The 27,891-nt window shown below is 46.6% G+C and overlaps 1 protein-coding gene across 3 annotated transcripts in view; it reads right to left on the bottom strand.

Moving 5' to 3' along the window:
* The window catches only part of LOC117964831 (tenascin-like), an 89,456-nt gene that overhangs the window by 41,723 nt on the left and 19,842 nt on the right, over positions 1–27,891 (bottom strand). Inside the window, exons 3-8 of one of the 3 annotated variants that reach the window (XM_059010780.1) lie at positions 26,429–27,835; positions 24,867–24,982; positions 17,249–17,402; positions 13,562–13,831; positions 9,061–10,941; positions 3,363–3,485 (exon numbers count right to left, since the gene is read on the bottom strand). In XM_059010780.1, the coding sequence (XP_058866763.1) occupies positions 3,363–3,485; positions 9,061–10,941; positions 13,562–13,831; positions 17,249–17,402; positions 24,867–24,982; positions 26,429–27,835 (3,951 nt within the window). The remainder of the gene's footprint in view (positions 1–3,362; positions 3,486–9,060; positions 10,942–13,561; positions 13,832–17,248; positions 17,403–24,866; positions 24,983–26,428; positions 27,836–27,891) is intronic. The other 2 variants (XM_059010781.1, XM_059010782.1) reach the window with 2 other exon arrangements.

The raw sequence follows: 27,891 nt of genomic DNA, 5'->3' as shown, positions 1-27,891 counted from the left end.
CAGCACTCCCTCGATATCTCAGTCTCCCTAATCCAGCACTCCCTCGATATCTCATTCTCCCTAATCCAGCACTCCCTCGATATATCATTCTCCCTAATCCAGCACTCCCTCGATATCTCATTCTCCCTAATCCAGCACTCCCACGATATCTCAGCATTCCCTAATCCAGCACTTCCACGATATCTCAGTCTCCCTAATCCAGCACTCCCACGATATCTCAGCATTCCCTAATCCAGCACTCCCTCGATATCTCACATCCCCTAATCCAGCAAAAAAATATGGAGTCCTGTATTTTCCTGTGTAAGGCTGGTTTATCAGAGGTCTGAGAGTGGGCAGTGTGTGCAAAGAATTGAAAATGTCTTTGACACGGCAGTTTAGTGCTTTGATATGGTAGTTTAGTGCTTTGATACAGTATTTTAGTTCTTTGATATGGTAGTTTAGTGCTTTTGGCCAATTTAGAGAGCCATTGTAAATCCTGAAGATATTCTGCAAGCTTGGAGAGCCATTGTAAATCCTGAAGATATTCTGCAAGCTTGGAGAGCCATTGTAAATCCTGAAGATATTCTGCAAGCTTGGTGAGCCATTGTAAATCTTGAAGATATTCTGCAAGCTTGGTGAGCCATTGTAAATCCTGAAGATATTCTGCCAAAGAAGACTACTTTTGAGTCAGAAAGGCTTCAAGTTCCCGTTGCAGTTCATACACATGGAGTAGCACTTCACCATGGGATAACCATCGCACTTCGGTGTGTAAGAGTAAACACTCATTATTCCCACACAGTGGCCCCACTGGAGTCCATGTCCTGTCACTCACTCGTTTAGAACTCGAAAGATTTCAGCACCGGTGGTATTTGCTGCAGTTCTTCACAGCAGAGCAGATCTTCGTGAAACGCACCTTCATATACATAGCGCACATAAACAATAAGAATTACACTATTAGAAATGTCAGTCGACTCATCCAACTGCAATGCAAACCAGCCTGATGTTTTCACTTTGTCTTATCAATTGTGCTTCAATATCTTCTGCAATGTCAGTGACTCCACGTTAGACAGTATTATTTGACAAAGGAATGCAACTCACTTTTTTGGCAGCCGGTATCACCCAAGACTTCAACTATTATTGAAGGTATTATTAATTCTTCACCAATTGTGAATGGTGATTTGCATTTGGCTATGTGATGGGACAGCAGGTATGACGCTCTTAACACACCTTGATTTGTTGCTGTGGCAGCATGCACTAGTTTCTGTTGTGCCTTCACTTCATCTCGCTTCCGCTGGAAGAATTCCATTGGCTTCTCTTTTAGATTTGGTCACGTTCTGCTATCCGCCACGACTAAGTACTGTGAAGACGTGCGCACCAACTGTGAAGACGAGCAGCACCATGGCAACTGAGGTCAACTCAATTAAGGCACTCCAGGGGGAGAAAGTAATCATGATTTTTATTTATTTATTTTATTTTATTTTTTAAATCCCATGGACTGGTAAGGAAGCTGTCACAGACTGGTCGTTGAGAACCTGCTCTAGGGGACACCCAGCCCAGGTTGAGAAGCCCTGGTCTAACTAGAGGACGCCCAGGTTGAGAAGCCCTGGTCTAACTAGAGGACGCCCAGGTTGAGAAGCCCTGTTCAAGACTCTAGAGTACGCCCTGATTGAGAAGCCCTGGTCTAGACTCTAGAGGACGCCCAGCCCAGGTTGAGAAGCCCTTGTCTAGACTTTAGAAGATGCCCAGTTGTGCTCTGTGCAGGGGGAGAGTGCCTGCAACAGGTCCTGTCACTCATTCACTGTTTTCAGTGTTTCGTGTCTATTTTGTGTTTAAGTTGGATAGCGAAACAAACAGGGAGTGCTGCATTACCTTTCTTTACCTGATTCGAGTGACTGTAGCTACAAGATCCTACCTGCTGTGCACTTCCATTCATTAAGAAATACTAAAAGAAACAGAATCAGTTCAATTCGTCTCACAGGTGTGGTTTTGAAAGATGATATTGTAAAGATGCATTTTTATTGTATAACATCTGGTGCTGCACTTAGTTTGAAGTGAGTTCACAGTTTCTGTGTCTTACTTTCAGGAAATCTGTTGCACTTCCTAGGTTACCTCATCAGTGTGTGCTGGGCTACTGGCTCGGTGTCACTCACAGGGAGGGCAGCAGCTAGCTGGTTTATTTCACCTCATCAGTGTGTGCTGGGTTACTGGCTGTGTGTCACTCTACAGGGGGAGCAGCAGCTGGCTGGTTTATTTCACCTCAGCAGTGTGTGCAAGCAGAGATCTCTACTTAATCAATAGCAGGACCAGATATCGTGTTTTCAATGAAAATACATGTTTGCTTTAACACAGGCTACTTTCAAACCTGCATGTTTGAGATCTGTGCAACGAATAAGAGGTTGTTTGTTGTCTATTGAGTTCTGTATTGTATATTGGGTCCTGTATTGTCTGTTGAGTTCTGTATTGTCTGTTGAGTTCTGTATTGTATATTGGGTCCTGTATTGTCTGTTGAGTTCTGTATTGTCTATTGTGTTCTGTGTTGTCTATTGTGTCCTGTATTGTCTATTGGGTCCTGTGTTGTCTGTTGAGTTCTGTATTGTCTATTGTGTCCTGTATTGTCTATTGGGTCCTGTGTTGTCTGTTGAGTTCTGTATTGTCTATTGTGTCCTGTATTGTCTATTGGGTCCTGTGTTGTCTGTTGAGTTCTGTATTGTCTATTGTGTCCTGTATTGTCGATTGGGTCCTGTGTTGTCTGTTGAGTTCTGTATTGTCTATTGTGTCCTGTATTGTCTATTGTGTCCTGTATTGTCTATTGGGTCCTGTGTTGTCTATTGAGTTCTGTATTGTCGATTGGGTCCTGTGTTGTCTGTTGAGTTCTGTATTGTCTATTGTGTCCTGTATTGTCTATTGTGTCCTGTATTGTCTATTGTGTCCTGTATTGTCTGTTGAGTTCTGTATTGTCTATTGGGTCCTGTATTGCACTTTAAATAAAACACATTTGTGCTTCAACAAGCACGGTTTAAAATTAAGGAAAAAAATGAGTCAAGAATTAGTTTGTAAACTCTGAAAATGAAATGAACTGTTCATGATGTTAACTGTTTCTTTACTGTTAGCAATGTAAGGTTTGCAACTGCAACAGAGCTGACTGCAACAGAGTATATTTCTTGCACTAATGAATTGACTGAATTGCATAAATGAGAGAGAGAGAGAGAGAGAGAGAGAGAGAGAGATTGATGATGGTCTGTCTTTCCTGATCCCCCTCGTGCACATGCCTGTAAATGGGTAAATGGGACAGATTTAAATGAAATGAACGCTGATGAGAAGAGAGAACATCATTCCCCTGGAAACAAAGTGATAGTGTGATGTCATGCCCTCGCCGTGGTTACCTGGAGCACGTCCGTTACCCAAGCCTGGCCTTGGCCCCTCCCCCTCTCCCTCCTCCTCCTCCTCTTCCTGTGACTGGTCGATCTGTGTAATCGTGGGCAATGCATTTTCTACATTGGGTGGAGCTAGAAATGTGGGTGGGTCAGTTTAAAGAGGTGAGAAAAAAATACACATTGACACACACACACACACAAACACACACACACACACACAGACACACACACACACACACACAGAGACACACACACACACAGACACACACACACACACACACACACACACACAGACACACACACAGAGACACACACACACACACACAGAGACAGACACAAACACATACACACAGAGACACACACACACACAGAGACATACACACACAGAGAGACATACACACACACGAGACACACACGAGACACACACACACTGAGACACACACACACAGAGACACACACACACAGAGACATACACACACACAGAGACATACACACGCACACGAGACACACACGAGACACACACACACTGAGACATACACACTGACACTGAGACACACACTGAGACATACCAACACACACTGAGACACACACACAAGAGACACACACACAGAGACATACACGTACTGAGACACACACACAGACACTGAGACACACACAGACACTGAGACACACACACGAGACACACACACAGACACTGAGACACACACTGAGACATACACACACACATGAGACACACACACACTGAGACACACACTGAGACACACACACACTGAGACGCACACACTGCTACACACACACTGAGACACACACACTGCTACACACACTTACACACACACTGAGATACACACACTACACACACACTGAGACATACACACACTGCGACACACACACTGCTACACACACTGAGTCAAACACAGACACACACAAACACACACAGACGAGGGACATACACAAACTCATACATTGAGACACATGCACACACTAACTCACAGAAACTCTGAGACACACACACACACACACACAGACATTAACATATAAACTGAGACACACACACAGCACACGCACACACACACACTGAGATGCACACACACAAACACACTGATAAACACACACAGGAATCCCCTACTTGATACTAATTGACTTTTTTAAATTAAACAAATGAGGATCTAAACTCCTGTCACATAATTAACTAGAGGAGCCTCACAAATAGAGAGCACTGGGGACACCCCAGTATAGAAGTAGTATAGCACCCTATCCACTCAGAGCCCTGTGTGATCATCCCTGCACTCTCAATACAGCGCCCTGGAGTTCAGAGCTTCATTAAGAACCTATCCACTCAGAGCCCTGTGTGATCATCCCTGCACTCTCAATACAGCACCCTGGAGTTCAGAGCTTCATTAAGAACCTATCCACTCAGAGCCCTGTGTGATCATCCCTGCACTCTCAATACAGCGCCCTGGAGTTCAGAGCTTCATTAAGAACCTATCCACTCAGAGCGCTGTGTGATCATCCCTGCACTCTCAATACAGTGCTGGAGTTCAGAGCTTCATTAAGAACCTATCCACTCAGAGCCCTGTGTGATCATCCCAGCACTCTCAATACAGCGCCCTGGAGTTCAGAGCTTCATTAAGAACCTATCCACTCAGAGCCCTGTGTGATCATCCCTGCACTCTCAATACAGCGCCCTGGAGTTCAGAGCTTCATTAAGAACCTATCCACTCAGAGCCCTGTGTGATCATCCCTGCACTCTCAATACAGCGCCCTGGAGTTCAGAGCTTCATTAAGAACCTATCCACTCAGAGCCCTGTGTGATCATCCCTGCACTCTCAATACAGCGCCCTGGAGTTCAGAGCTTCATTAAGATGAAAGAACGTGTTAATGGCATTCAGAAGGCAGGTTTAAAGGAATGCTTTGTTGTACCCCTCTCTGAGTCTGCAGAATATTTCATTGTTTTATTTGTATTATTATCTTTAATGAGAAAGCGGCTTCATGTATTTATATTATCTTTAATGAGAAAGCAGCTTCATGTATTTATATTATCTTTAATGAGAAAGCGGCTTCATGTATTTATATTATCTTTAATGAGAAAGCAGCTTCATGTATTTATATTATCTTTGATGAGAAAGCAGCTTCATGTATTTATATTATCTTTAATGAGAAAGCAGCTTCATGTATTTATATTATCTTTAATGAGAAAGCAGCTTCATGTATTTGTATCACTGCCCCTTCCTTTTTTATGTTTGCAATCGTTCTCACAGCTTCTAATTGCAATCACTCAATGTCTGTCTGTGTTGTTTTATATTATATCCATCGTTATTAAACACTCCATAAGGCTGCATCTAGAGATCCTAAAAAGAAAACTCAATGACAAACGTATCGACTAGAATTCTCAGTGTCTTCAAAAAAGACCTCCAGTCGAAATGTTTGTCATTTCATTTATTATGTTTCTTTTAGTATTTCTACATTTTTGAAATGACAAGTCTGTGTTGCTCTGGTTGTGAGTTCAGGAGCTGCTCTGATCAGTCTGTGTTGCTCTGGTTGTGAGTTCAGGAGCTGCTCTGATCAGTCTGTGTTGCTCTGGTTGTGAGTTCAGGAGCTGCTCTGATCAATCTGTGTTGCTCTGACTGAGTTCAGGAGCTGCTCTGATCAATCTGTGTTGCTCTGGCTGTGAGTTCAGGAGCTGCTCTGATCAGTCTGTGTTGCTCTGGTTGTGAGTTCAGGAGCTGCTCTGATCAGTCTGTGTTGCTCTGGCTGTGAGTTCAGGAGCTGCTCTGATCAGTCTGTGTTGCTCTGGTTGTGAGTTCAGGAGCTGCTCTGATCAATCTGTGTTGCTCTGGTTGTGAGTTCAGGAGCTGCTCTGATCAATCTGTGTTGCTCTGGCTGTGAGTTCAGGAGCTGCTCTGATCAGTCTGTGTTGCTGTGGCTGTGAGTTCAGGAGCTGCTCTGATCAGTCTGTGTTGCTCTGGCTGTGAGTTCAGGAGCTGCTCTGATCAGTCTGTGTTGCTCTGGCTGTGAGTTCAGGAGCTGCTCTGATCAGTCTGTGTTGCTCTGGCTGTGAGTTCAGGAGCTGCTCTGATCAGTCTGTGTTGCTCTGGCTGTGAGTTCAGGAGCTGCTCTGATCAGTCTGTGTTGCTCTGGCTGTGAGTTCAGGAGCTGCTCTGATCAGTCTGTGTTGCTCTGGCTGTGAGTTCAGGAGCTGCTCTGATCAGTCTGTGTTGCTCTGGCTGTGAGTTCAGGAGCTGCTCTGATCAGTCTGTGTTGCTCTGGTTGTGAGTTCAGGAGCTGCTCTGATCAATCTGTGTTGCTCAGGCTGTGAGTTCAGGAGCTGCTCTGATCAGTCTGTGTTGCTCTGACTGTGAGTTCAGGAGCTGCTCTGATCAGTCTGTGTTGCTCTGGCTGTGAGTTCAGGAGCTGCTCTGATCAGTCTGTGTTGCTCTGGATGTGAGTTCAGGAGCTGCTCTGATCAGTCTGTGTTGCTCTGACTGTGAGTTCAGGAGCTGCTCTGATCAGTCTGTGTTGCTCTGGCTGTGAGTTCAGGAGCTGCTCTGATCAGTCTGTGTTGCTCTGGTTGTGAGTTCAGGAGCTGCTCTGATCAGTCTGTGTTACTCTGGCTGTGAGTTCAGGAGCTGCTCTGATCAGTCTGTGTTGCTCTGACTGAGTTCAGGAGCTGCTCTGATCAGTCTGTGTTGCTCTGGCTGTGAGTTCAGGAGCTGCTCTGATCAGTCTGTGTTGCTCTGGCTGTGAGTTCAGGAGCTGCTCTGATCAATCTGTGTTGCTCAGGCTGTGAGTTCAGGAGCTGCTCTGATCAGTCTGTGTTGCTCTGGCTGTGAGTTCAGGAGCTGCTCTGATCAGTCTGTGTTGCTCTGGCTGTGAGTTCAGGAGCTGCTCTGATCAATCTGTGTTGCTCAGGCTGTGAGTTCAGGAGCTGCTCTGATCAGTCTGTGTTGCTCTGGCTGTGAGTTCAGGAGCTGCTCTTCAGTTCTAGTTCATTGTCATGTGTGATGTAGGGAAGCGTCTTTATATTAGAGCAGCAGCATCTCCACAATGTAACTGGATCCAATGTGGCACACCACTAGAGGGCGCTTTGCTGATCTAGCCTATGTTACATAAAGAAGCCATCTAATAAACAAATAAAAATTAAAATATTCTGTAAATTCTGAAGGTATAAAGTTCCTTTAAATTATGTTTAAGCTCGACAACCATGAACACACACACAGAGACAGGAGTTCATTTGTCAAACAAAACCACGACAGCATCTTGGAAACAAACTGCGAATGAGGCTCTGGCAGAAATAAAAGAAGCTGCTCAAGGGTGGCCAACGACAACCACACCCTGGGCATAAGGAAGGAAAGATGCTGATGTTAAGGGCCAACCATGATACTACCCTAAGGTTAATGGGGAGAAAGAAGAAATATGAATATTAATAATGATCATAAGAGGATAATGGTCACACATAATCTTACCCTGGAAAAAGGGAGAAGGATTCAGTGATGTGCAAGGATGATTTTGCCCTTAGGTAAAATGTATTTTAAAAAACTGAAGTAGACAAACACGTTCAGCCTCTTTCCCTTGCTAATAAAACTGAAACGTTGGCCAACCATTTGTTAACCCTGTGAAAAAAAGAGTTGCAGAGTTTTTTTTTTTATTTTAACCCTGAGTTCTTCCAGAGCTAGAAAAAAAGACTGTTAGCTGAGGTGGCCAAACATCATCTTACCCTATTTCCCAGGACACCATGGACTAAAGACTCAATGATGGATGACAATGACCTTTCCCTGAGGATAGCAGAGAAGAAGCAGGATCAAGTTTAGCACAGCATGTGCATGAATATTAATGTGATCTGATTAATATTCATGAGGAGTTAAAACTGAGATGAATACTCATGCGAGACTAAGCAGCATACAATTATACTACTTTTTTTTCAAAATAATCAAACCCATTTTTTGACAGAAACGAAAGCTCCATTTCGGTCACATTGTCTCTTCAGGCAGCTTTTTACCATCCTGAAAAGGTCTGGAGCAGGTTTTGTGTTTGGAAGTTTGAAGCATGTTATAGCTTTGAATCAGCATGCTGGTCTTATTCCAGATGTAACTCAACAGATACATTTGGGTCTGCTGATGGTGGCCTTAATACTGAAGTTTACATTGCTGTCAAAATGAGCAAATCAGGAATGAAAAAAGTGGCCTTAATTGAGAGGCAGCTTAAAGCACTGGTTTCACTGTTTTCTGAAAGGTTCAGAATCTCTATTGTCATTCTCATGACTGCACTGTAATCAATATGTGACCTGCCATCTGTGATGAATGATATGAATATTCATGAACTCTGGACCACTGCACAGCACAGCAGACACTGAAAGGATACAAAGGGCTTGAGTGATGACTAACCATGAATTAACCATAAATTCTTACCCAGACACGTTGTTGGACGACAATGAAATACAGAGGAGGAGAGCGGGACTGAAGAAAGAGAGACAGAGAGAGTAAGAGAAGGAGAGAGGGAGGGGAAAGAAGGGTGATGGGGAGAGAGAAAGGGAAAAGATAGAAAGATAGTGAGATGGCCAACAATGGACTAACCGTGGAAAGTACAACCACGAAAAAGCAAAACAACTAACAAGATCCAAGAGAGACTCAACACACCACATCCGCAACTCCATCCAAACACTTCCTGTCATTAAAACACAACCGGGAATGAAGACCCTGCTCCCAAATACCTGTGAGGGCTGTGAGCCTCTCGATCCTGGACCTCTGTCCATGGGACGTCCCAAACACAGACAGGGTGTACCGTGTGGCGGGCTTGAGACCCCCAATGAGGGCAGAGCGTGCCTCCCCAGACAGGACTCTCTTAACAGGGAGACTCTGGGCCCCGAATTCCTTGTGCATCACCACGAAATGAGTGAACTCTCCCTTCTGTGCTACCCAGGACACCAGCATGCTCCGAGAGGTAGCGTTTCTGACCCTGACGTCTTGTGGCCCCCTGTCATCCCCTGGGGGGCCCTGTAAAGGCTCCCCTTTCGGCTCTGTGATGGTTTGCCGTCCATTTTGGGGAGCAGGTGCCCCGATTTTGGGTTTGCGTGACCACAAATCCACCACCCTAGTTCCCTGGTGTGTTTGGTGCCCTCTTATGATAGTGTCAGTGCTGGCATCTTTGGGTAAGGCAGAGGGTAGATTCCTCTTTGGTGCCCTGTTGATGAATCTGGTGACATCCTGGGCCATCTTCTCCTTGGTCTGGTTGTCTCCTATCGATGGTCCCACATGTATGAAGATCCCATGGATAGTGGGTCTAGATTTGGAGGTAGGCTGGACCGCAGATGCTTCTGGAGATTGCTGCTTAATGGGATTTAAAGTTGGATGAACAATTTCGGTAGAGTGAGGGTTGTCTGTTTTGGTGGTCAGAGAAACAAACCCTTCCTTGGTCTTCACCTTCAGAGTTGTAGGAATAATTGTGGTGGATTGAGATTGATCTAGAAGCGTCAAGACTTTCTCAGGTTTGGGTTGGGTTGAATCTGGAGACTGTTTCTTAACAACTTGGGTTGAAGCTGTAGGTATACCTTTGGCAGTTGGAGAATTCTCTAGAGGTGGCAGGACTTTGTCTGGCTTGGTTCTAGATGCAACTGGAGATGGCTTCTTTAGAACAGGTTTGGGAACTCCAAGAATCTTTTTCGGCAGGGAGGTCCTGTCGATTTTCAATCTGGTCCCGTTCCTGCCCGGGAAAGCTGGCTTTAACTTCCCTCTCACTGCTGGACCCACAGGTCTGACCCCCGACTCGTCTTCATTAAGCTTCACTTTGATTGTCTTGGCGTCGTTAGCTCTCTGGTGAGTGGTAGGTGAAGGTCTGTTCTTAGATCCATTGACAGAAGCTCTCGGCTCCATTGCGTTTGAGTTTGCAGTGGGTAAGACTGTATGTTGTGGTCCAGGGTGCGGGGTGGGGGGCTGCACCTCGCCAGGCGATATAGAGGGGACCGTTCCAAGATTTTCAGGTTCAATGGAGGGCAAACTAGTAGGTGCTCCCTCAAGCAGTCCATCCAGGTTTGGAGAGACTTTGGGGGAGGAGATGTTGTGCAGGACTTTGGTTGCTTTGGTTGGAAGATCTGCATATGGAACCTTCTTGGTTTTTGAAGTTTCTTTCGATGAAGGCAGTGTGGGTCCTGGTGTTTCCTTATCAGATGGTGTTTCTTTGCTCTTGTACTGAGTGGATGGCTCTTCCTTGATTTTGGTTACAGCCGGTAAAGAACCATTTAGATTCACCTGTGAGATTTTTCCAGGTATTTTTCCAGATTCAGTCTCAGCATTCTCCAAAGTAGAACTATCTGTCTGGAATTTCCCCAAATCTTTGCTGCTGGTGCCATTCAACTCTCCCCTGGGAGAGGAAGCAATGACCGTCCCTGGCCCCTGAGCTTTGATCCCGGGTAGGACCCATTTCTTGACCGCTTTCGTTGGGGGTCTTTGTTGGAGGACCTTCTTTCCACTGGGGGGCGTAGTTGAGGTTCTGTTGGCTTTGGGGATCACCAGCTTTCTTTTGAGGGGTCCTTGGGTTTCCTTGGTAACCATTTCCATAGCCGGATCGGTCAATCGGTCATCAGCTATCGACCCTGCTGTAGTGAGCAATCAGCGTTGGTAACACACAGACACTACTAACAATACTACAAAAAGCTATCTTCAAAATATATCCTGTCTACCTCTTTATACACTGGTTGTAAAGGCACATTCTGTCCTGTAGGGGGCCTTTTTTACTGTCAACTTTCCTTTTTATGGTGTTTGCAAAAAGTCAAAAACAATGTTTTTAAAATTATAAGTCTGTGCTAAGGCTCTTTGACTCAGGAGCTGCTCTTCAGTTCTAGTTGCTGCCACAGAATTATGTAACACGTGGCTGGATCAGCCAAAGTGTATTTATAGACGTAGGCGCCATCTAGTCATCTGCTACTTTGGATCAGGTTGCCTTTAGTTTTGCTGGCAATACATTATCTGTGCACTAGGTGGTGCTGTTGCTTACTAATACAAGGACACTTTGGTTGATCCAGCCTACATTACAGATAACAGGCAACTAGAACTGAAGAACAGCTCCTGAACTAAGTCAAAGCAACACAGACTTAACAAAAAATATCTAAAAACACATTATTTGAGTGATTGCAATAATGACCTCTCAGAATGATTGCAAACGTCGTAAAAAGGTAAAAGGGCAGCAATAAAACAAACTAAAATCTGCAGGTACTTAGAAAGCATGAGAGGATGTTATATTCCTAAAAACTGGGGAAAACCCTGTGAAGTTAGAGCTGTGAGTCTGTTCCTCTGGGTCTGTGAGCTGGGTGAATTCAAGGGGCAGAAACCTGCACAGAGAACAATGAAAATTAGAAGGATTTATTATTATTTTTAAAATTCATCCTGCAGAAGTAAACGACAATGGAAAAGAACAGGTAAAAACTCTGCATATGTGTGTCTGCCTATGTGTCTGTGTGTCTGTCTGTCTGCCTGTGTGTCTGTGTGTCTGCCTGTGTGTCTGTCTGTGTGTCTGCCTGTGTGTCTGTCTGTCTGTCTGCCTGTGTGTCCACCTGTGTGTCTGTGTGTCTGCCTGTGTGTCTGTGTGTCTGCCTGTGTGTCTGTGTGTCTGTCTCTGTCTGTCTGTCTCTCTGCCTGTGTGTCTGTGTGTCTGCCTGTGTGTCTGTGTGTCTGCCTATGTGTCTGTGTGTCTGCCTATGTGTCTGTGTGTCTGCCTGTGTGTCTGTGTGTCCGCCTGTGTGTCTGTGTGTCTGCCTGTGTGTCTGTCTGTCTGCCTGTGTGTCTGTCTGTCTGTCTGTGTGTTTGTCTCTGTCTGTCTGTCTCTCTGCCTGTGTGTCTGTCTGCCTGCCTGCCTGCCAGCCTGTTTATATGTCTGCCTGTCTATCTGGTCTGTCTGTCTGTCTAAAAGCTAGACCCCTGTGTTATGGTATCAAGGTAATTTGTGTAAGTATTGTAGTTTCAATAACATATATATATATATATATATATATATATATATATATATATATATATATATATATATATGTCTATCTATCTATCTATCTATCTATCTATCTATCTATCTGTCTCTTAATTCATCTATATAATTTCTATGGCCATCTGTGTTTTTTTTTTGTCTGTTTGCCTGTTTGCCTATTTGCCTATTGACCTTTCTGTCTATCTGTCTCTCTGTCTGTCTATAATGTTGTCTGTGTCTATTAATCTACCTGTTTGCCTGTGTGTCTATCTTTCCCTCTGTCTGTTAATTCAATCTGTGTGCAAATCAAATTATCTTTCTGTGTGTCTATCTATCTATCTATCTATCTATCTATCTATCTATGTCTGCAGTACCTATTTGTTATCGACTTATCTATTTTCACTGTAAAGCTGAAATCACTGATACAGTAGACAGCAGTGGGGATGTATCTGTCTACAAACAGCAGTTTGACCAAGGAACTCAAACTGATGCCTGACAGAGAAACAGAAATAAAGACAAGAGAGAGTGCACACCTCCCCTTTAAGAGAAGAGAGAGTGCACACCTCCCCTTTAAGAGAAGAGAGAGTGCACATCGGCCCTTTAAGAGAAGAGAGAGTGCACACCGGCCCTTTAAGAGAAGAGAGAGTGCACACCGGCCCTTTAAGAGAAATCATATCAGCATTGGAAAGCCAGCACACTCTCCTGTCCGCCACTCTGCGACTGGAAAAAATCAAAACAAGGAGCCGCTGTTAATGAGAAAGTTCACATTGTTCATTAGGGCTGTTGTAGTTTCTCCCTGTGTGTTCTGTGGTTGAACCCTGATTGGGATATTTCACTGGAATTTGCTATTCTAGCCCATCGCCACAGATTCTATGGTCAAATCCCTATATCCTTCAATATCATTTCTATAGCCATTTCATTTAAACTTCCCACTCCAGTCATGTTACATCATTATAAGGCTATTTAATTTTAGCGTGTCACTGGTCCTTCAGATCATTATTCACTTCATTAGAGCATCTGTATGATTGATATGGCTGTTCCATTGGTCTGTCTCTAGAATGTCTGTGGCTGTTTCATTTTATCTCTTCACTCTATAATTTCTATGGATTTTTAATTTCCCCTTGTCAATCTACTCCTCCTGAATTGTTTATATGGATATTCCACGTGACTGCTACCACTCTAGTCCTCCAGTGTCATTTCTATGGCTGTTCCACAAGCCTACGTCGCCCGCACTGTATTCTTTCTATGGTGGCTCCACCTACCGGCCGTGGCCTGTGTCCTGGCAGGCACGCTGCGACTCCGCCCCTTCTCAGCCACCAGTGTGATGTTGTACTGTCGCCCCGGGACCAGGCCGGTGAGGTGGGCGGAGTCTCTCTGGGGGGGCAGGTCCATGTCTCCTCCACGCCCCTCCCCCTCGCTCGGGATGAAGGAGAGGCGGTATCGATCCACACTGGAAACTGAGCGATCCCATTGGACCACCACCTCGCCCCCCGTCGCCTTGATGACACGCAGGTTCTTGGGGCCTCCGATCACTGAGGGGGGGGGGTTAATTACACAGATCTAAGATAATCATTACAGTAAAATCTGATCTAATATTCATGAAATATCGTAGATCCAACATGTATTCTCTGTCTGTAAAAGACACACATATTGTGGTAAAAGTGTATTTGATTTTTGAATTATTTTTTTCAAAATTATCTGAATTTAAGTTTGAGAAAAACAGTGGGAAGAGTGAGAACATAAGGAATGAGAAGGGTGAAGTGAAGAGTGAGTACATGAGCAATGAGATGGGTGAGGTGAAGAGTGAGAACATGAGGAATGAGATGGGTTAGATGAAGAGTGAGAACATGAGGAATGAGATGGGTGAGGTGAAGAGTGAGTACATGAGCAATGAGATGGGTGAGGTGAAGAGTGAGAACATGAGCAATGAGATGGGTGAGTTGAAGAGTGAGAACATGAGGAATGGGATGGGTGAGGTGAAGAGTGAGAACATGAGCAATGAGATGGGTGAGGTGAAGAGTGAGAACATAAGGAATGGGATGGGTGAGGTGAAGAGTGAGAACATGAGGAATGGGATGGGTGAGGTGAAGAGTGAGAACATGAGCAATGAGATGGGTGAGGTGAAGAATGAGAACATGAGGAATGAGATGGGTGAGGTGAAGAGTGAAAACATGAGGAATGAGATGGGTGAGGTGAAGAGTGAGAACATAAGGAATGAGATGGGAGAGGTGAAGAGTGAGAACATGAGGAATGGGATGGGTGAGGTGAAGAGTGAGAACATGAGGAATGGGGTGGGTGAGGTGGAGAGTGAGAACATGAGGAATGGGATGGGTGAGGTGAAGAGTGAGAACATGAGGAATGGGATGGGTGAGGTGAAGAGTGAGAACATGAGCAATGAGATGGGTGAGGTGAAGAGTGAGAACATGAGGAATGGGATGGGTTAGATGAAGAGTGAGAACATGAGGAATGAGATGGGTGAGGTGAAGAGTGAGTACATGAGCAATGAGATGGGTGAGGTGAAGAGTGAGAACATGAGCAATGAGATGGGTGAGTTGAAGAGTGAGAACATGAGGAATGGGATGGGTGAGGTGAAGAGTGAGAACATGAGCAATGAGATGGGTGAGGTGAAGAGTGAGTACATGAGCAATGAGATGGGTGAGGTGAAGAGTGAGAACATGAGCAATGAGATGGGTGAGTTGAAGAGTGAGAACATGAGGAATGGGATGGGTGAGGTGAAGAGTGAGAACATGAGCAATGAGATGGGTGAGGTGAAGAGTGAGAACATGAGGAATGAGATGGGTGAGGTGAAGAGTGAAAACATGAGGAATGAGATGGGTGAGGTGAAGAGTGAGAACATAAGGAATGAGATGGGAGAGGTGAAGAGTGAGAACATGAGGAATGGGATGGGTGAGGTGAAGAGTGAGAACATGAGGAATGAGATGGGTGAGGTGAAGAGTGAAAACATGAGGAATGAGATGGGTGAGGTGAAGAGTGAGAACATAAGGAATGAGATGGGAGAGGTGAAGAGTGAGAACATGAGGAATGGGATGGGTGAGGTGAAGAGTGAGAACATGAGGAATGGGGTGGGTGAGGTGGAGAGTGAGAACATGAGGAATGGGATGGGTGAGGTGAAGAGTGAGAACATGAGGAATGGGATGGGTGAGGTGAAGAGTGAGAACATGAGCAATGAGATGGGTGAGGTGAAGAGTGAGAACATGAGGAATGGGATGGGTTAGATGAAGAGTGAGAACATGAGGAATGAGATGGGTGAGGTGAAGAGTGAGTACATGAGCAATGAGATGGGTGAGGTGAAGAGTGAGAACATGAGCAATGAGATGGGTGAGTTGAAGAGTGAGAACATGAGGAATGGGATGGGTGAGGTGAAGAGTGAGAACATGAGCAATGAGATGGGTGAGGTGAAGAGTGAGTACATGAGCAATGAGATGGGTGAGGTGAAGAGTGAGAACATGAGCAATGAGATGGGTGAGTTGAAGAGTGAGAACATGAGGAATGGGATGGGTGAGGTGAAGAGTGAGAACATGAGCAATGAGATGGGTGAGGTGAAGAGTGAGAACATAAGGAATGGGATGGGTGAGGTGAAGAGTGAGAACATGAGGAATGGGATGGGTGAGGTGAAGAGTGAGAACATGAGCAATGAGATGGGTGAGGTGAAGAATGAGAACATGAGGAATGAGATGGGTGAGGTGAAGAGTGAAAACATGAGGAATGAGATGGGTGAGGTGAAGAGTGAGAACATAAGGAATGAGATGGGAGAGGTGAAGAGTGAGAACATGAGGAATGGGATGGGTGAGGTGAAGAATGAGAACATGAGGAATGGGGTGGGTGAGGTGGAGAGTGAGAACATGAGGAATGGGATGGGTGAGGTGAAGAGTGAGAACATGAGGAATGGGATGGGTGAGGTGAAGAGTGAGAACATGAGCAATGAGATGGGTGAGGTGAAGAGTGAGAACATGAGGAATGGGATGGGTGAGGTGAAGAGTGAGAACGTGAACAATGAGATGGGTGAGGTGAAGAGTGAGAACATGAGCAATGAGATGGGTGAGGTGAAGAGTGAGAACATAAGGAATGAGATGGATGAGGTGAAGAGTGAGAACATGAGCAATGAGATGGGTGAGGTGAAGAGTGAGAACATGAGGAATGGGATGGGTGAGGTGAAGAGTGAGAACATGAGGAATGGGATGGGTGAGGTGAAGAGTGAGAACATGAGCAATGGGATGGGTGAGGTGAAGAGTGAGAATGTGAACAATGAGATGGGTGAGGTGAAGAGTGAGAACATGAGGAATGAGATGGGTGAGGTGAAGAGTGAGAACATAAGGAATGAGATGGATGAGGTGAAGAGTGAGAAAATGAGCAATGAGATGGGTGAGGTGAAGAGTGAGAACATGAGGAATGAGATGGGTGAGGTGAAGAGTGAGAACATGAGGAATGGGATGGGTGAGGTGAAGAGTGAGAACATGAGCAATGAGATGGGTGAGGTGAAGAGTGAGAACATGAGGAATGAGATGGGTGAGGTGAAGAGTGAGAACATAAGGAATGGGATGGATGAGGTGAAGAGTGAGAACATGAGCAATGAGATGGGTGAGGCGAAGAGTGAGAACATGAGGAATGAGATGGGTGAGGTGAAGAGTGAGAAGAAGGGTGAGGTAATTAAGAAACATTAAGAGAATTAGAAAAAGAAGACTGAGAAAATGCATCAACAAAACAAGGAGAGGAGACAAAAAGAGTGAGAAGAATGAGGTGAAAAAAACACACTGAGACTGGGCATAATGAGAAAAGTGAGGTGGAGAGTGAGAAGAGTGAGAAGAAGAAAAACAAGTATGAGTAGAGTGAGAACAAGAGTGAGCAGGCGGAGAAGAAAGTGAGAAAAAGAGATAGAGAAGGGGAGGGAGTGAGAGGTAGAAGAGTGAGAGTGTAATGTGCTCCCTCACATGTTGTGAAGTCAATAGAGGCCTCTGGTCCCAGCTCCTGGTTGCGCTCGGATCTCAGAGTCACTCGGTACTCCTGCCCGGGAGCCAGTCCTGTCTGAGTATAGCTGGAGACCCCGCCCACCAGCCGTGAGGTCAGCTTCTCATCATCCTCCTTCTGTAAGGGGACAAAAAGGAGAAACTAGAAGAAACTGAGTCCAGCAGAGAAGCGTTTCAGCTAGTGCCTCCACCAGTGTTATTGAAACTAGAAGAAACTGAGTCAAGCAGACAAGCGTTTGTTTCAGCTAGTGCCTTCATCAGTGTGACTGAAACTAGAAGAAACTAGAAGTCAAGCAGACAAGCGTTTCACTGGAGACATTGAGACAGACTTGTATTATTATTTAATTGTATAAGTTTCTCTTAACATTACTGCATAAACCACTGGGTGGGTCTTCTTTGGGGAAGACTCCAGAAAGCAGGAAGGCAATGCAGTTTGTGGAATGACCACTAGGGGTGTGTGTGCGGCGCTTGTTCCTGTCCCATCCTCTCTGGACCGTGAGAGAGCTTTCTTTTTCTCTCCCCAGATGGAGAGCAGACCTGCTCAGTTGAGTCGGCAGCATTCCTGTGACATGTCGTACACAGAACACAGCTGGGCTCTACATGCAACCAGAGCAGAGTAATTGAAAGCAACTGGCCCAGAGCAGAGGCCAGCCAGGGATGACACAACCACAGTGACAGAGCCAGAGGAGCATTCATAATATTAGCCATTGCTGCTCAGCTGCTCGAGACACTGTCCAGGGCTGTTTGTTAGGGTTGTGCCAATACTCGGGATCTCTAATGAATTGTCTTCAAGAAGTATTTGTTGGCAGGTATTAATTAAATACTTTTATTAACGTGTTCATTTCAAAACAAGAAGAGCTGCCTTTTCCCTCACCCTTGCAATTGAATACAAAGCAATGGCAATGAATGCACTTCCGCACTGAGTGTTTCAACAGCTGATTGGAAGTGAAGTTCCCTCTCATCCGGGACACTGACATTCTGAGGAGGCTGTGAACTGACAGTGTAAATGTGTTGCGAAACTAGAAAACGCAACTGATTTGTCACGTAAATGATACCTTTTGTTCAACCTAACCCAAGAGCTGCCACTGTTGAAACTGGGAGATGTATTTCTTTGTAAGGTTTAATTAGAGGTTACATCTTGACCAGGACTACGATCCCACAATGCACTGCAGTGATGACGCATTTCAAAGGAAAGGGAAATAAAAATGATTTCAATGATTTCATATTAAAAAAAGTATAAAAGAAAGGCAAGAGAAATACCCGTTTAAAAAATCTACATGAGTTTGAGTGAGTTTGATCATGACAGGTTCTATATTAATAACATTGCTATTGATTGATATGTAATAATTGTGCAAACAAGGGAAACTGAGGAGCCGCATTGTTTTGTGTTGAGTAATTAATATGTTTTATTCCATTTAATTAATACTGAACAACTTCAAATTTCTTAAAGGTAATTACTCGAAAAAAACGAGAATTGACACATGCTACTGCCTGCACTGCATTACTGTGTTTGCATTACTTTACTGTGTTTGCACTGCATTACTGTGTTTGCAGTGCGTTACTGTGTTTGCATTACTTTACTGTGTTTGCACTGCATTACTGTGTGTCTCTATATATACTGTTGTGCTGGGATTCAATTACTAATTAATTATTCACTTGAATCCCAGCACGTGAATTCATTAAGTGCAACCCCGTGCTCACATATTACATTTAACCAGCATGTGAAGTGATTTGTGCTCTCCTCGTGCCTAAATACAAATCTACATTTTTAAATACAAGTGAAACACAGACCCGTTTATATCCCGTGTACCAATGACTATACACCAACATTAACACATGCACCATACAACACATAACACACAAATGCACACGGGCGGGGCGCATTGCCACATATACCCCCCCTTGTGCGCAGCACACATGGCCTCAATGGCCACCTCCCCCCTTAAAAACCCAGCAGTCCAGGACAAAGTCTCGGGCTGGGAAGGGAGGCTTCAGTGGGCCCATGGCTGGCAATGCTGTCAGCACACCTGCCGGTAGTGGCACGGCTGACAGCATGCTGGTCCACTCCTGCAGCGAAATTGCTGCAGGGGATGCTGGTCTCCTGACCTCTCCCCCTTTCTTCGTAGCCGGTAGCTCCCCTTGGTGGGGCTCCGACCACAGTATTTCCGGCAGCGAAGAAGCTGCAGTGGGAGCAGGTCTCCAGACCTCTCCCACGATCTCCGGCAGCGAAACTGCTGCAGTGGGAGCAGGTCTCCTGACCTCCCCCACCTTCTTCGTGGCCGGCAGCTCCCCTTGGTGGGGTTCTGGCCACAGTACTTCCTGCTGCGATGTGGAGCAACAGGCAGCCCCAGGCGATGCGGAGCGGCTGGCAACCCCAGGCGATGCGGAGCGACAGGCAACCCCAGGCAATGCGGAGCGACAGGCAGCCCCAGGCGATGCGGAGCGACAGGCAACCCCAGGCGATGCGGAGCGACAGGCAACCCCAGGCAATGCGACAGGCAACCCCAGGCGATGCGGAGCGACAGGCAGCCCCAGGCATTGCGGAGCGACAGGCAGCCCCAGGCGATGCGGAGCGACAGGCAACCCCAGGCGATGCGGAGCGACAGGCAACCCCAGGCAATGCGGAGCGACAGGCAACCCCAGGCAATGCGGAGCGACAGGCAGCCCCAGGCGATGAGGAGCGACAGGCAACCCCAGGCAATGCGACAGGCAACCCCAGGCGATGCGGAGCGACAGGCAGCCCCAGGCGTTGCGGAGCGACAGGCAGCCCCAGGCGATGCCAGACAGGCATCCTTGGGCGAAGCGTGGCAAGCATCCTTGGGTGAAGCGAGGCAGGCATCCTTGGGCGAAGCGAGGCAGGGAGTCAGGACAAGCTGGGGTGCGGGTGTTGGCCCTCTTCTCGGCCTCTGCAGCCGGGCGGTTCCAGGACCGCCAGCATCTAGTCCTGGTCCTTCTGGTGAAGGGAGAGGCAGCTTCTGCTCCTCTCCCCCTGATGGTGATGGAGGCAGAGGCAGCTCCCGCTTCTCTCCTCATGATGGTGGGGAACGTGAGACCAGCAGGCATTCATCCTCTGCTGGTGGAAAGGGACCCAGCAGGTATTCACCCTCTGCTGGTGGACGGGGACCCAGCAGGCATTCACCCTCTGCTGGTGGACAGGGACCCAGCAGGCATTCACCCTCTGCTGGTGGACAGGGACCCAGCAGGCATTCACCCTCTGCTGGTGGACATGGCGGGGGCAGAAGCAGCTCCTGCTGCTCTGCTCCTGCCGGTGGAGGTGGGAGCAGCGTGTAGTCTCCTGGCGACGGAGGTGGGAGCAGCGTGTAGTCTCCCCCTTTTGCAGGGGACTGGTGCTGCTCTGCCTCTCTTGCAGGGGACTGGTGCGGCTCTGCCTCTCTTGCAGGGGACTGGTGCGGCTCTGCCTCGGAAGGGGAAACCAGCAGGCATTCTTCCTCTGCTGGTGGAGATGGGGACAGCAGGCATTTTCCCTCTGCTGGTGGAGATGGGGACAGCAGGCATTCTTCCTCTGCTGGTGGAGGTGGAACCAGCAGGTATTCTCCCTCTGCTGGCAGCTTGGGTCCTAGGGCTGTGGACGCACCGACTTCCCTCTCTTTGGGCTGTGGACGCACCGACTCCTCCCTTTTGGGCTGTGGACACACTGACTCCTCCCTTTTGGGCTGTGGACGCACCGACTCCCCCCTCTTGGGCTGTGGACGTTCAGGCTCCCCCCACTCAGGCGTAGGACGTTCGGGCTCCTCCCACTCAGGCGTAGGACGTTCGGGCTCCTCCCCCATCTCTAGGAAGGTGCAGCTGGCCATGAATCCTCCTGCTGGAGACCCGGCTACCTGGGCTGCTGTTCCACTTACAGCTGCCTCCAGGTAGCTGAGGACCAACTCCACACCTTCCTCCCAGGTGGTTAGGGTGTGTTCCCTCTCATAGGCCTCCCATCGCTCCCTATCCATCAACCACAGGATCCGGATGGCTACTGGCATAGACTGGGCCTCCAGCCCAGCATTTTCCAGGATCCAGTCCTGTAGCTTGTAGTCATCTGCCATTGCACCCCCACTTTTTTTTTTTTTTGGTTGGTGTTTTTTTTTTTTTATTCCTGTAGTACTCTCTCTGGCCTGAGTCTGGAGGCGCTGTCGTCCCGGTTCTGACACCACGTGTGACAGGCTGGCTGCAGGGAGGAACTCAGAACCGGAGAGAGAGAAACACACAGACAGGCGGTGGTGATGAGTAGCTCAGTGCAAATGGTAGCACTCAGCGTTTATTAACAAAATAAAAGGTTTAAACAGAACACAAAAACAGGACACAGCACTTGCGGCCAAAATAAAATAGACAAACAAAACGTACTAAACAGTAAACCACCGGCGTAGATTTAGCTAGGGACGGTAGGGACATGTCCCTACCAATGTCAAGGGAGCGTTGAATTGTCCCTACCAATAATTTTGATAAATCTGAAACGTCTTTTGTCATGTTATTTTATCCGCTCCACAAAGGGTTAACTCTCTCAAGATCCCCTCGTTGCTCCTCCCTCCTCCAAAAAACAAACAAAAAAAAAACGCTAATTTGATTGGCTTAGGCACTATGTTCTCAACCTGGGATTTGTAGGTGTTTGGTGGGGTTTTGGGGTGTAATCAGCAGACAAGAAAACTACAAATTCCATAATGCATCACTAACACGGACTCAGTGCGCGGGTGACGTCAGCGACCAAGCAGAGTGTTCTGTTTTTATTGAGGCGCGAAAGTGAACAAGGACTCGGGAGTTAAAGGTGATTCTCTGGATTTAAAATAAGGAACATTCTAGTCAATCTTAAACGGTGTATATTGTGCCACATTTTTCACATTTATTTTAAAAAATAAGAACAAATATAATCAGTTAAATTCAATATTTAGTTTGTTTGTTGGTTAATGCGTTGTCACATTATTTCAATCCTCCTCCTTCCTCCCTTTGTAACTAACTTACTCCTTGCTTGATATTTTTGTATCGTGTGTGTAAAAAGCGAACACGAACATATATTTGATTGAATGGACAGTGTGACTATCCAGGCGGCTAAATAAACGCTCTATATTATATAGGTAGTCATAAAAAAATATATATTAAAAAGTCAAATTAACCGGGGGGAGGAGATATAAAAATAAATTTCAGTGGGGCGTGAGTAAAAAAGGTTGAGACCCGCTGGCTTAGGCTGGACTCTGGAAAGACGCTGATCTGAAGCTGCCGCTTGCCGGTCAGTCTGATATGAGTGTGAGCCACTGACTGAATGAAAGCCAGGTACCGCGGCTGAAGGTATTGTCAGCTCATCAGCAACATAGTTAGAGAATAAACCTACCGACCTACCTAATGGGTAGGTAAGTAGGTTTATTACGTTAGCGACCCATTGCTAGCTGCTAACCCCACGTCCTTGGTGGCTAGCTAGCTTGTTTCACAGCTAATCATTATGTGTGTGTGTGAGAGAGAGAGAGTGTCAGTGTGCGTGAGCATGTTTTGATATCGTCAACCAACTAACGTTAGCGAATCACTTCAATTTGGCTTTAGGTGACTAAAGCATAATGGCAGCCAAAAAAATAAAGATGGACATAAGGAAGTTTTTTTTTTTACAAAAAGTCAAAGTGTAAGTAGGAAGATGTTATTAAAGTAATAAACACAATTGATAATGATTCTCATAGCAAATGTAAAAATAATTTACTAATGAAGTTAGCAGAGTCATACTTTCTCTCTAAACAGCATGCATCAATTTATCATTTTATCAGGTGAATGAAGCAGTGCAGCCTGGTAAAAGCAGTACAGAGGCAGGTGGAGCAACAGGGTCGCAGGTGAGGTCTATAATGGCTTAGTGATAATAAAAGTGAAAGTGTTAGACTCAGTTTTGAGATATATTATTGTTTGAGGCACATTGTGATATGATAGTAGGCTAATGCTGTATAGTAATACTCAGCAAATAAAGTTAGCATAGCCATATATTTTCTCTCTATATGACATGCATTAATTTATTATTTTATCAGGTGAATGAAGCAATGCACCCAGGTACGAGCAGCAGCACAGACACAGGAGAGGCAGGCAGAGCACGTAAGCGTGCATGTGCTCATGCTTGTAGCGGCAGGGGTATTAGTAGCTTACAGTAAGGCTGGGATAGGTTATAATTCAGGTTATTAGTAATTCTATAGCAGGGATGTCAAACCAGCTTCCAGGAGTGCCACTTTATCATAGTGTTTTAAGTGTATACCAGCCAACTTCATGTCAATCAGATTATCCTCGATTCATTCATTTTAAGCCACCAGAAGTGACCATTTAACAGTTGTCTTCTAAAAAATGTCTTCCCGGGGGGTCACGCCCCTGAACCCCCCTAGCGACCGCGACTCCACCCCCCTAAAAAATTGTGTCCCCACCAATGTTCAAACCAAACCTACGCCCTTGCAGTAAACAGACACGGACAGACAAACGAAACACGGTGAGTGAGACACTTCTTTTCTTCTTCTTCTTCTTCTTATTCTGTTTACCTCCGTCTCCTATCCCGTTCTCCACTCACCGAACACCCAACCATGAGTGAGTGCTATGTGTCTCTATATATACTGTTGTGCTGGGATTCAATTACTAATTAATTATTCACTTGAATCCCAGCACGTGAATTAATTCTGTGCAACCCCGTGCTCACATATTACATTTAACCAGCACGTGAAGTGATTTGTGCCCTCCTCGTGCCTAAATACAAATCTACACTTTTTAAATACACGTGAAACACAGACCCGTTTATATCCCGTGTACCAATGACTATACACCAACATTAACACACGCACCATACAACACATAACACACAAATGCACACAGGGGCGGGGCGCATTGCCACAGCACTGCATTACTGTGTTTGCACTGCATTACTGTTTGCACTGCATTACTGTGTTTGCACTGCATTACTGTGTTTCCACTGTGTTACTGTGCTTGCACAGCATTACATTGTTTGCATTACTTTACTGTGTTTGCACTGCGTTACTGTGTTTGCATTGCATTACTATGTTTGCACTGCATTACTGTGTTTGCACTGCGTTACTGTTTCCACTGCGTTACTGTGTTTGCACTGCAGTACTGTGTTTCCACTGCAGTACTGTGTTTCCACTGAAGTACTGTGTTTCCACTGAAGTACTGTGTTTCCACTGCGTTACTGTGTTTGCACTGCAGTACTGTGTTTGCACTGCATTACTGTGTTTGCACTGCAGTACTGTGTTTCCACTGCAGTACTGTGTTTCCACTGAAGTACTGTGTTTCCTCTGCAGTACTGTGTTTGCACTGCAGTACTGTGTTTGCACTGCGTTACTGTGTTTGCACTGCATTACTGTGTTTGATCCATTTCAGGGAGGAGAAGGCTGTTTCGGACCCACAGGCTAAAGAGCTTAAGAACACATTAGAAAGGAAAGGCTGTGATTAGGAGAAACAGACAGGCAGACAGACAGACAGACAGACAGACAGATGGACATACACAAAGATAGACCTGCAGACAGATAGATACATTGGCAGACAGAGAAATACCTGCAGACACAATCAGACACAGACAGACTGACAAACAGAATTGCAGACAGATGTACTGTACCGTGGTCTGGAAGCTGATCTCATATCCATCGATCTGGACATCCGGTCGATTCCACTGAACCAAAACCGAGGAGTCCGAGACATTGAGAGTGCGGAGCCCAGAGACAGAGGGGAGCTCTGAGGAGACAGAAGAGGAAAAGAGTCAGGGGAGCTCTGAGGAGACAAGAGAGGAGAGGAGACTGAGGGGAGCTCTGAGGAGACAACAGAGGAGAAGAGTGAGAGGAGCTCTGTGGAGACAGCAGAGAAGGGGAGACTGTGGGGAGCTCTGTGGAGACAGAAGAGAAGAGTGAGGGGAGCTGGAGACAGCAGAGGAGAGGAGACTGGGGAGCTCTGTGGAGACAGAAGAGAAGAGTGAGGGGAGCTCTGAGGAGATAGCAGAGAGGAGACTGTGGGGAGCTCTGAGGAGACAACAGAGGTGAAGAGTGAGGGGAGCTCTGAGGAGACAGAAGAGAAGAGTGAGGGGAGCTCTGAGGAGACAACAGAGGTGAAGAGTGAGGGGAGCTCTGAGGAGACAGCAGAAGAGAGGAGACTGTGGGGAGCTCTGTGGAGACAGAAGAGAAGAGTGAGGGGAGCTCTGAGGTGACAGAAGAGGACAGGAGTGAGGGGAGCTCTGAGGAGATAGAAGAGGAGATGATTGAGGGTAGCTCTGAGGAGACAGGAGAGGTGACTGTGGGGAGCTCTGAGGAGATAGAAGAGAAGACTGTGGGGAGCTCTGAGGAGACAGAAGAGGAGAGGAGAGCAGACAAACGTTTCAGCTAGTTCCTTCATCAGTGTTATTGAAACTACAGCTATGGCCAAAAGTTTTGCACTATATGAACATAATTTTGATATTTTACTGAACATCATGTAATCAAAGAAACTACAAAATGGTACCACAAAATTTTACCAGAAGCCATAATATTAGTACAATATTTAATGATAGATTTTGAAAATGCCACTCTTTTCAATTGTTGTCAGTTGTTTGTTAAGTATATGGAGAACTGTTAATATAACATTATTCAGCAAGTTTTATTTGACTTTATGAAGCAGAATTTGTTTGGAACAGGCTGCCAGAGTTGTTGAAGCAGAGACTATCAGATCTTTCAAGAATAGACCGGATGCTGTCATGATCAATACTGTATAACCCTCCCTGTGACCACAATAAGACCTTCAGCTAGCCGTCTGGAGGAAGGGCGGTCCGTTTAGCCACGGACTCCCATAGGTTTCATTTCCTCTACGAACTTGGTTAGAGGTTTTTTTGTTTTTCCTCTCATGCATTACGTGAGCGAGCATAGGTGGGCCGAATGGCCTTTTCTCATTCTAGAATTTCTTATGTTCTTATGGTCTTAATTATATAGAGTGATGCAAAACTTTTGGCCATAGATTTGTCCATTAGATTTTTGCGATATCATTTTGTAGTTTCTTTGATTATGTTATGTTAAATAAAATATCTAAATTATATATATATATATATATATTTAATTATGTCAATCCTAAAATTGTAGGTAAAACTTAGACTGGGTAAATCTGCTATGCATGGAGTGTTATTTCCACTCCTGTCAAGCAGTGTAAACCGGCCCTCACCCAGGGAGCAGTCTTTTCCTGTGAAGCCCTGTTGGCACACACAGGCCCCGTTCTCACACCTTCCTCTCTGGCTGCAGTCTCGGGGGCACACGCGCATGTCACACGCTTCACCGGTGAACCGGGGGTCACAGAGGCACACCCCCTTCACGCAGCGCCCCCTGTCATTGCAGTTCACAGGACAGGCTGTTTCCCCGCAGTCCGGACCAGTGAAGCCACGCCGGCACACGCAACGGCCCTTCACACAGCGCCCCCTGCTGCTGCAGTTCTCAGGGCAGGCCAGCACGGAGCAGTCTTCACCTGTAAAGCCTTCCTCGCAAACGCACATCCCGTTCACACACCTCCCTCTGTTCTGGCAGTTTCCAGGACAGGTTTTGCTGCTGCAGTCCTCTCCAGTGAAGCCCTCACTGCACAGGCACTTCCCGTTCACACACCTTCCTCTGTTCTGGCAGTTTCCAGGACAGGTTTTGCTGCTGCAGTCCTCTCCAGTGAAGCCCTCATTGCACAGGCACTTCCCGTTCACACACCTCCCTCTGTTCTGGCAGTTTCCAGGACAGGTTTTGCTGCTGCAGTCCTCTCCAGTGAAGCCCTCATTGCACACACACTTCCCGTTCACACACCTCCCTCTGTTCTGGCAGTTTCCAGGACAGGTTTTGCTGCTGCAGTCCTCTCCAGTGAAGCCCTCATTGCACAGGCACTTCCCGTTCACACACCTTCCTCTGTTCTGGCAGTTTCCAGGACAGGTTTTGCTGCTGCAGTCCTCTCCAGTGAAGCCCTCACTGCACAGGCACTTCCCGTTCACACACCTTCCTCTGTTCTGGCAGTTTCCAGGACAGGTTTTGCTGCTGCAGTCCTCTCCAGTGAAGCCCTCATTGCACAGGCACTTCCCGTTCACACACCTCCCTCTGTTCTGGCAGTTTCCAGGACAGGTTTTGCTGCTGCAGTCCTCTCCAGTGAAGCCCTCATTGCACACACACTTCCCGTTCACACACTTCCCTCTGTTCTGGCAGTTTCCAGGACAGGTTTTGCTGCTGCAGTCCTCTCCAGTGAAGCCCTCATTGCACAGGCACTTCCCGTTCACACACCTCCCTCTGTTCTGGCAGTTTCCAGGACAAGTTTTGCTGCTGCAGTCCTCTCCAGTGAAGCCGGTATTGCAGATGCACTTGTCCTCCACGCAGCGCCCCCTGCCTGTGCAATTCCTGGGACAGCCGGCCTGCCCGCAGTCTGCCCCGGTGTACCCTGGGAAGCAGATGCACCGCCCATCCACGCAGCGCCCCTGGTCACTGCAGTCTGCAGGGCAGTGCCGGTCAGCACAGAGGGGGCCGCTCCAGCCAGGCTCACACTCACAGCGACAAGATCCCGACTCAAAGGTACCGTGACCGGAGCAGACAGACTGGACACCGCGAGAGCCTGAGAGAGGGGGAGAGGGGGAGAGGGAGAGAGGGAGAGGGGAAGAGGGGGAGAGA

Source organism: Acipenser ruthenus, chromosome 41 (assembly GCF_902713425.1).
Source record: "Acipenser ruthenus chromosome 41, fAciRut3.2 maternal haplotype, whole genome shotgun sequence".
Lineage (NCBI taxonomy): Eukaryota > Metazoa > Chordata > Actinopteri > Acipenseriformes > Acipenseridae > Acipenser > Acipenser ruthenus.
Note: the sequence above shows the minus strand (reverse complement) of the source record. Positions and strands in the feature narration are given on the sequence as shown.